Source organism: Myotis myotis, unplaced genomic scaffold (assembly GCF_014108235.1).
Source record: "Myotis myotis isolate mMyoMyo1 unplaced genomic scaffold, mMyoMyo1.p scaffold_m19_p_4, whole genome shotgun sequence".
Lineage (NCBI taxonomy): Eukaryota > Metazoa > Chordata > Mammalia > Chiroptera > Vespertilionidae > Myotis > Myotis myotis.
In genome coordinates this window covers 73,664,276-73,674,695 of record NW_023416346.1, presented here as the reverse complement: position 1 = coordinate 73,674,695, position 10,420 = coordinate 73,664,276, and the positions used below count along the sequence as shown (strand labels likewise).

Below are 10,420 nucleotides of genomic sequence, written 5' to 3'. Positions count from 1 at the left end.
TTGACATAGTCCCATTTGGCTATTTTTTTTTTTTTTTTGCTTTTTGCTTTTTTTCTCTTGGTAAAAATATTTTTCTGAGAGATGTCTGAAATTTTTATTCCTATGGCTTCTTGTAGTATTTTTTATGGTTCCATGACTTACATTTAAGCCTTTTATCGATTTTGAGTTTATTCTTGTGTATGGGGTAAGTTAGTGGTTAGTTTAATTTTTGTGCATGTACCTGTCCAATTTTCTATTTATCTATATGCCTGTTCTTGTGCATGTACCAGTCTGTTTTGATTACAGTGGTTTTGAAGTATAATTTGATACTTATTCACTTTTGTAATCTTCATCAAGTTTTTCCTCAATATTGTCAGTTCTAAAGGACTACCACTTAAAAATTATTCTACTAACTGGTGGAACTGCTATCCTTATTCTAAATACACCACCTCTTGTGTTTGCTTTCCTAGTCCTAAATCAGTAAGGAAAGCTTTTAGTAAAATGAAGATTACAACACATCGGTCTTTCTGGGCCAGGGTGGCTCAGTGGTTGAGGTCAACCTATGAACCAGGAGGTCACGGTTCAATTCCTGGGCAGGGCACATGGCCTGGTTGTGGGCTAGATCCCCAACCCATGGGGGACATGCAGGAAGCAGCAAATCGATGACTCTCTCTTATCACCGATGTTTCTATCTCTCTCTCCCACTCTCTGAAATCAATAAAAATATATTTTAAAAAACTGGTCTGTCTCACACTCACCCATCCCCCCAACCTTGCCCCACCCCCTTGTCTTCCCACCCCATGCCTCCCTCCACCCCTTCCACACACACCCTGATGGGGAGGGTGTACAACTTGTGCCCAAAAGAATGGGGAAACGTTTCTTCATAGATAGCAGTCAAAACACAATCACCTGAACTTATTGTTTTATTAAGGTGATTGTATTATTAATTGTTAAATTGCATGACATACGTCTTCGTCCATACTTGAGCCATGAACTCATACTTTGGCCTATCATATATGTAAATCTTCCCAATTTCTGGACCGAGAATATTGTGTGGATTGGGATGACATAAAATGGTGCTGAGTGAGAGCAATACTTTGGAAACTGTGTGTGCGGAAGACCACTCAGCATTAAGGATGTCCAGACAGACGCACCCATTATGGTTTATGTTCGGATGGCAAATTCGGGTTTTAAATTGGATCTTGGGTGGTTTGAAGGGGCACTCCCATGGGAATTGGATGGTAAGGAAGAAGACTCCTCCCTGATTGGGGCTGTCCCTGGGCCCCAGTATAATTCCCTGCCAGTTGAACAGGTTTTCTGTGATGGGCCCTGTGGAGCACAGCTCTGGGGGGTTCCGAGAAAGGTGGAGGAACTCCTTCTGGAGGCACTTTTCGGCCAGAGACAGCGCCATGGGCCGATCTTTGTCGGGAGGCTTCCTGATAGGCATAAGGTGGGGGAGACCACGGTTAAGGGGAGTGGCAACCCACAGGGCACGGGAATAGGTGAGCCACGGCTGGACTTTGAGGTGGAGGTAGGTAACAGGGGACAGGGAAGGTGGTGGAGAGGAGGGCTGAGGAAGGAGAGATGGGAACTTGGCTGGACTCATGGGCTACTGGACACCTGTGTTCCACAAGGCAGCTGACTCCACCACCGCTGCCACTACCCTTCTGCCAGCAGCTCCCGGCTGTTCTGACCTGGAGACTGCCTCACAGAGGCCGTGGTGCCCCTACACACCACCGCCAGGTGACAGGGCCGCCTGCCCCTGCTGCTCTTAACTGCTGTCCACATTGGGTTGCTTGGCGACAGTAGGGGATCTGCTCTATGAGGTCACAGGGGTTACGCTGATGACATCACCAAGTGAGTTGGGGTGGGGGGAAGAGGAAGGGTCAAGAGGTGATCTGAATGGAGGGGAGTAGAAGGTGGGAAGTCTGGAAAGGCTGAAGGGGGCAGGGGTGGCAGATGGGAGGGAGCCCAGGCTGCCTGGCTTACCCAGTGCTTGTGCTGTTTCCTGGCAAGTTGGTCACAGGCACTACCTTCCACCCACCGCTGAGAGTTACCCCAATATATTAGAGCAGTTCAGTGAATTCTGTCCACCCCTCACTCACCAGATTCCCCTGCTACTAACATTTGTATCCCACTGTCTTTATACTCTCCCTGTCACTCTCTCTCCTGTGCTTGCTCTCTCTCTTTTTGTGGATACATATACACTTGAGAGTAAGCTACACTATCATTGCCCTTTATAGACAGGGCCTCCCACAACAAATTGTACACTAACACCCACACCCTAAGGGTAGTTCTAGTCTTTATTTTGAACATATATCAGTAAGAAAACAATAAATACATCCTCATGTACTTTTGCAACTCTTCATATCTTGATTGTTGCTTAGGAAGCAAATGCGGAATTTCAGTCAATTCAACAAAAGTATTTTTGCTTAACATTACCAAACACACCAATGTCTAATTATCAAGCCTTTTAGTGTACACAACTTTTTCTTTCATTGCTTTATCATATCGTAATCTTTTAAAAAACTGAAATGACAGTTAAACTCAAAATGTGAAACACCAACAATAACCATAATTCAGTGAAATTGACAACAATATGAACAGCTTTAAACAAGTTTATACTTGCATAGTCATTGAGAACTACTCTCTGTCTGACAAGAACAACATTGCACTATGCAACAGATTGTAAACTACATTCTAATTTCACAGAGAAGAGAATATGGAGAAAAATGTGCATCTTCAAATATAAAAATATTATGATATATCTACATATCTATAGAAAACAAGGCATATACATAGAATAGAACCATTCATTTAGAATTTACAAAGAAGCTTTCAAAATATTTATTTGCTTTTAATTATTGTGCAGCTTTCATTAAAAACCTATAGGCAGACTTCCAGTTCTTACACCAATACACAAAGAGCTAGGGATTCTTTCCTCTCATCCTTACAACAAAAAAATAAACTTTTCATGCAATGATTCATTAGGATTAAACAAACCCATTGATAAAGCAAAATCTAAAAAAATCTTTATAAAAGGATTTTCCCATAAATATTGGGTGCTGTATTTAATAATTACCATTTTACCTGTGCAGCTTGTCTCCTTCAAAGTTCTTAGATGTTCCTAGAGCCTATTATTACTAGATTCTACCATTAAAGTCTTTATAATGGATCAGAAAAATAGAAAAATACACCTTTGATTCAATTTAATAAAACAGGTTCTAACTTTCAACACACTCTGTAGTAATTCAAAGATTATGATCAGATATCCCAGTCATATAGATGCTACAAATAGGTATTAATGATGAAAAAGGCTGGAATATTATTATTTTTTAAATATATTTTATTTATTTTTTACAGAGAGGAAGGGAGAGGGATAGAGAGCCAGAAACATCGATGAGAGAGAAACATCAATCAGCTGCCTCCTGCACGCCCCCCATTGGGGATGTGCCTGCAACCAAGGTACATGCCCTTGACCGGAATCGAACCCGGGACCCTTGAGTCCACAGGCCGACGCTCTATCCACTAAGCCAAACTGATTCTGGCTGGAATATTATTTTTTGATGAATGTAAATCTCTTATCCTACGTTAGTTTATAATAAGTCTCTGTGTTGTGATTTGTGAAAGTAGAGGGAAGATGATTTTTATCAAATTGTAGTAAAGTATCTTTGTATTAAATCCATTCTTTTCTCTATAAAAAAAAAAGCACACAAAAATAAATATTAACAATTCGTCAATCTGTCAGAGAAAATAAGTCATGGGGAAACCAGTGACTCCAAAACTGAAGAGACGGGTGAACACAGAGAAGCCAACACCTCTGATGGAGCCAACAATTCATAGGAATACTTAAAGAATAATTAAAAATTACTGGAAATTTAGCAGGGACTAGCTTGAGACATATAAATTCTTGGAAGACCAATTTTGGGAGAAGGGAAAAAAATATTTGTGAGTTTTACATAAAGGAGCCCTTACTAGATTCTCAAGGTGAATGTCAGAAAAAGTCACCTTTTGCTTCTACCAGACAAAGGGGATAAGTAATCATTTAAAATGCATAGTATTCTCTTCTCCTTAACAAATGCCTGTCCTCAGGGAGAACTATTTTACCAGAGCCAAACTGACCTTTTGGAAGGGAAATAACCAATGCTGCAACCTCTAGCTTTCCCATCTTATGTAAGTCCAGAAAAACTGAGAAAAACTTGTGACTGTTAAACACAGGGTATAGGCTTACTGAAAGAATGAGACTTCCCATAGAATTACAGAATGTTTCTCTACTATGACACACATTACCATAACATAAATAAGGTCGCTATATAATAACAACAGTTAACAGCTGAATAAAGCACAAGATTCAGACTCTATTTGAGAGCCAGTTTCTTTAAAAAATTCAAAAATAGCACTGTGAACAAAAACAAGGACGTGGCAGAAATTTAACTTCTGATACTTGGAGCGTCAGCAAACAGTAAACGTGACCCAAGTCCTAGAGAGATTAAAAAAAAAAAGAAGAAGAAAAGATTCACATTAAAAGCCTATTTACTTCCGTTTCTTTTGACCAATGTGTCATGTCCAGCTTTAAGCAAAAAATGTCACACTATAAGGAAAAACAAAACAAAACAAAACACAATCTAAGGAAACAAAGACAGCATCTGAATCAGACTTAGCAGATTTTGAAATTATCAGGGAATTTGAAACAACTAGATTCAGTATGCTGAGATTCTAATGGGAATAGTGGACAACATGCAAGAATAGGTGATTAATGTAAGCAGAGAGATCGAAACGCTAAAAAAATAATTAAAAAGAAATAGAAATAAAACACTATAACAAAAATGAAGGATGCTTTGGATGAGAATATAAGTAGACTGGACACAGCCAGGAAAGAATTATTGAACTTAAATATATGTCAGTGGAAATTTCCCAAACTGAATAACAAAGAGAAAAAAGAATTTAATAAATTGAACAAAATATCCAAAAACAATGGAACAATTGTAAAATGTGAAACATATACATAATAGGAATACCAGAAAATGAAAAAGAAACAAAAATAATTGAAGAAATAACAGATGAGAATTTCAGAGGATTTCAGGATGTTTAGAAAACAACATCCAGGGGGGAAAAATGTATACACCTAGACATACTATATTTAAAATGTAAAAAAATAAAATAAAAATAAAAGAAAAAGATAAACTCTTGAAAAAAGCCAGAGAAAGGAAAACATTATTCACAAAGAAACACCTGGACATATCTTCAGATATCATCATACCAGAACAGAATGCAGTTAAATGTTTAAGAGGTTGAAGAAAAGAAATACCACACTAGATTTCTATATCCAGAAAATTATCATTCAAAAGTAAAAACAAAACAAAACAAAAAAAAAACAACAACAACAAAAACAAAGACTTTCTCAAGAGAGAGAGGAATTAATTAGTAGATCTGAAAGTAGTTCTTCACAGAGTAGAATAATGATATAGGTCAGAAACTTGAATCTACATAAAGAAAGGGAGAGGACGCAGAAAGTATAAATGAAGGTAAAATACAATCTTTATTTTTCTCATTCTTTTTTTAAAATATATTTTATTGATTTTTTACAGAGAGGAAGGGAGAGGGATAGAGAGTTAGAAACATCAATGAGAGAGAAATAAGGATCAGCTGCCTCCTGCACACCTCCTACTGGGGATGTGCCCACAACCAAGGTACATGCCCTTGATCGGAATCGAACCTGGGACCTTTCAGTCCTCAGGCCAACACTCTATCCACTGAGCCAAACCAGTTAGGGCTATTTTTCTCATTCTTAATTGATCTAACAGATTAATTTGTTAAAAGAAATAATAGTAACAATATATTCAGTAATTAAAGCTTCTGTAAAAGTAAAACGAATAAAAAGAGTTTTACATGGTAAGGGAGGGAGAAGTTGGAAATACTTTGTAACAAGTTACTTGCACTATTTATTTTTAAGGTTTTGAAGAACCTCCATGCCATTTTCTGTAGTGGCTGCACCAATTTGCAATCCCACCAAAAGTGCATGAGTTTGTTTGTTTTTTCCTCCACATCCTGGGCAACACTTGTTTGAGTTATTGATGATAGTCATGCTGACAGGTGTGAGCTGATATCTCATTGAGATTCCAATTTGCATTTCTCTGACAATTAGTGAGTTGAGAATCTTTTCATATATCTATTGGTCATCTGCATATCCTCTTTGGAGAAATGTTTATTCAGGTCTAACCATTTTTTAAAAATATATTTTATTGATTTTTTACAGTGAGGAAGGGAGAAGGATAGAGAGTTAGAAACATCGATGAGAGGAACATTGATCAGCTGCTTCCTACACGCCCCCCCACTGGGGATATGCCCACAACCAAAGTACATGGCCTTGACTGGAATTGAACCAGGGACCCTTCGGCCTGCAGGCTGACGCTCTAGCCACTGAGTTAAACCGGTCAGGACAAGGTCTAACCATTTTTTTAATTGGGTTGTTGTTTTTCTTGGTGTTGTATGAGTTCTTTATAAATTTTGTATATTAACCCCTAATCAGACGTATCATTGGTGAATATCTTCTTTCATTTTTTGCTGTACAGAAAAGTTTTGGTTTGATGTAGTATCATTTGCTTACTTTTTCTTTTGTATCTCTTGCTTGAAGAAATAGATCCAAAAAATATTACTAAGAGCAATGTCAGAGGGTTTACTGCCTATGTTTTCTTATAGGAGTTTTATGGTTTTGGTCTTACATTTAAGTCTTTAATCCATTTTTTTTATATGGTGCAAGAAGATGGTCTAGTTTCATTTTTTGCCTGTATCTGTCCAGTTTTTCCAGCACCATTTATTAAATAAACTGTCTTTACCCCACTGTATATTTTTGTTTCTTTTGTAAGAGATTAATTGAACATATAGGTGTGGGTATATTTCAGGGCTTTCTATTTTGTTTCATTGATCTGTATCTGGTTTTATGTCAGTACCATGCTGTTTTAACTGCTATAACCTTGTAGTATAGTTTTATATCAGGTAGCCTGATGCCTCCATTTCTTTTCTTTATCAAGATTTTTGTGGCTGTTTAGGGTCTTCTATAGTTCTGAATAAATTTTAGGATATTTTGTTATTTGTCTAAAAAATTCCATTAGTATTTTTATAGGGATTGCATTGAATATATAGATTGCTTTGGGTAGTATGGAACTTATGAACCAGCAATTCCAGTTCTGGATATTTGTTGGAAGAAATTTAAAACACTAATTTCAAAACATATATACATCCTTATATTCATTGAAGCATTTTTTACAGTGGCCAAGATATGAAAACAGCCTATGTGTCTACCACTAGACGAGTGATAAAGAAGATGTGATACATATACACAATGAAATATTAATTGGCATTATAAAAGAATAAAATCTTACCATTTGCAGCACCATGAATGAAGCTAGAGGATATTATGTTAAATAAATCAGAGAAATACAAATACCATATGATTTTACTTATGTATGAAATCTAAAAAACAAAATAAACAATAAAGAAACAGACTCATAGATACAGAGTACAAATGGATGGTTGCCAGATGGGAGGAGAGTTGGGTGACTTGGTAAAAAAAAGTGAAGGAATTAAGAAGTACAAAACGGCAGTTATAAAACAGTCATGGGAATATATGGTGCATAACTATAGTGAATACTATTGTAATAACTATGTATGTTACCAGGTAGGTACTAGTCTTATGGGAGGGATCACTTCATAAATTATATAAATGTTTCACCACTATGCTGTACACCTACAACTAATATACTATTGAATGCTAACTTTAATTGAAAAAAATTAAAAAATGGAAAAAGAGAAAAATGTCACCTGTATTAACCAAGAATATATATAGTGTTACTTGAAAGTGGACATATGTTAGTTGAAAATATATATTGTCAAATCTATAACAACCACTACAAAATGTAGAAAAAAACACATATATTTGATATCCTAAAGTAGAGAGAAACTGGAATAATATAAAATGCTCAGTTAAAACAAAGATGGCACAATAATAATGAAGATAAAAAATCTAAGAACAAGATCAATAGATAGAAAAAAGTAAGAAATATGGTAGATCTTTTTCCAACTATATAATAATTACTTTGAATATCAATTGTTAAATACACCAATTAAAAGATAGACACTGTTAAAATGGGTAAAAAAATAACACCCAACTATAGGTCATCTACAGTATACCCACTTTATTATTAAAAACATTTTTTCAATTATAGTTTACATACAATATTATTAGTTTCAGGTGTACACTACAGTGATTAGGCATTATATAACTTACTAAGTGATCATCCCAATAAATATATCACCCATATGACACCATACATAGTTATTTGAATATTATTGACTATATTCCCTAGGCTGTACTTTATATCCCAAAGATTATTTTGTAACAAACAATTTGTACTTCTTAATCCCTTTACCTTTTTTATCCATTCACTCAACCTCACTTCCAGCTGGCAACAAAATGTTCTCTGTTTCTGGTCTGCTTGTTCATTTAATTTGTATTTAAGATTCAATTATTGATATATATGTATTTATTGCCGTTTCATTGTTCATATATTTTATCTCATTTTTCTTCTTCTTCTTAAAAACTTTTTAACATTTCATGTAATACTGGTTTGCTGGCAATGAGCTCCTTTAGTTTTTTTCTTTTTCTGGGAAGCTCTTAATATGTCATTAGATTCTTTTTAATTTATTTTATTTTATTTTTGTCAGTATTACAGATGTCCTCATTATTTTCAGGTGTACACCCCAGTGATTAGACATTATATAACTTACTAAGTGATAAAAGGGAGACCTTTTATATGTCCTTAGATTATAAACTATAGCTTTGCTGGGTAAAATAATCTTGGTTGTACATCCTCATTTTTCATCACTTTGAATGTGTATTGCCAATCCCTTGTGACCTGAAAAATTTCTGTTGAGAAATAAGCTAATAGTCTCAAGAGAACTATTTTATAGCTAACTAACTGCTTTTCTCCTGTTGCTGTTAAGATTATCTCTATTTAAACTTTTGCATTTTAATTATGATGTGTCTCAGTATGGGCCTCTTTGGGTTCATCTTGTTTGACACTCTGTAGTTTCTGGACTTGTGTGTCTATATCCTTTATCAGCTGAGGTAAGTTTTCTGTCATTATTTTTTTCAAATAGTTTTCAATTTATTGCTTTCTCTTTTCTCCTTACAGCACCCCCATGATGCAAATGTTGGTACACTTGAAATTGTCCCAGATTATCCTTATTGTTTTGGATTTTTGTATTTTTAATGTAATAATAGGGCTTTTTTCTTCTTCTTCCTGATATTCCAAGTTGCTGGTATGATTCTTGGCCTCAGCTACTATACTGTTGATTCTCTGCTGTAAATTCTTCTTCTTTACAGTTAGCGTATTCTCCATTTCTGACTGTTTCTTTTTTATGGTTTCCCTGTCCTTTCTTATACTGTTGAAGCTCTCACTAAGTTCATTGAACACAGGATACTCATTTTAAATATAAGGACAAAGATAAATTAAAATTGAAAGGATAGAGAAAAAGATACCATGGAAATACCAATAAAAATATTTGTGTGTTCAATAAAAATGTCATGCTTTAGGTCTAGAAAAATTAACAGGGATAAACAGAAGTATGGCAATATAATAATTTTTCAAAAAGAAAAAAAAATCAATAATGTGCATATACTTATCAATGGAGTATCAAAATATATCAGGGAAGAATGACATATCAATGAGATAGCATATCTATAAATATTTATAGCAATCAAGCAAATAATAAAGAAAAAATATATTTGAAATGATAGAAAATTTTGTGGTGTTTTTACTTATTTAGATACACTACCTCCTCAGTGTGGTCTGGTGTGGTCAGTAGGAAGTGGCTCAATTACTAGTTTCTTCCATTAATTCAGAAGAAGAATTATAATTAAAATATCAAAAGGAATAGACAAATAAATATTATTGAAGGCAGCAATAAAAAAGCATATTATCACTTAAAAGAGATTACAATAAGACTAATTGCAAATACCGCAGCAAAAACGTTGAACTACAGAAAGTAGTGGAATAATACATTTAAAGTGCTGAAGGAAAATAAAATACATTGTCTACCAAAAACTATATATCAGACAAACATTTCCTTTAGAATTAGAAAAATTTTAAGACATTTCCAGAAAAACAAATGCTGAGGGAGTTCATTCCTACTATACCTGACCTATTAGAAGTGCTAGTGATTACGTCAAGTTGAAATGATAGCACTAGATGATGACTCAAAGCCATATGAAAATGTATAGTTTTCTGGTAAAGATCACTACATAAATAGATATTTAAAAACAATTTTGCTCTAGCTTGTTTGGCTCAGTGGATAGAGAGTCAGCCTGCGGACTGATGGATCTCCAGTTTGATTCAGGTCAAGGGCACATGCCTGGGTTGCAGACTCGATCCCCAGTAGA

General features: G+C 35.2%; 1 protein-coding gene across 1 annotated transcript; it reads right to left on the bottom strand.

Annotated features, from left to right (window-relative positions):
- Positions 1 to 922: 922 nt before the first annotated feature.
- LOC118653470 (ubiquitin-conjugating enzyme E2 D4-like) lies at positions 923 to 1,390 on the bottom strand. Its single transcript, XM_036304160.1, has one exon. The coding sequence runs from the start codon at positions 1,388 to 1,390 to the stop codon at positions 923 to 925; it is 468 nt and encodes a 155-aa protein (XP_036160053.1).
- Between the last annotated feature and the right edge of the window lie 9,030 nt (positions 1,391 to 10,420).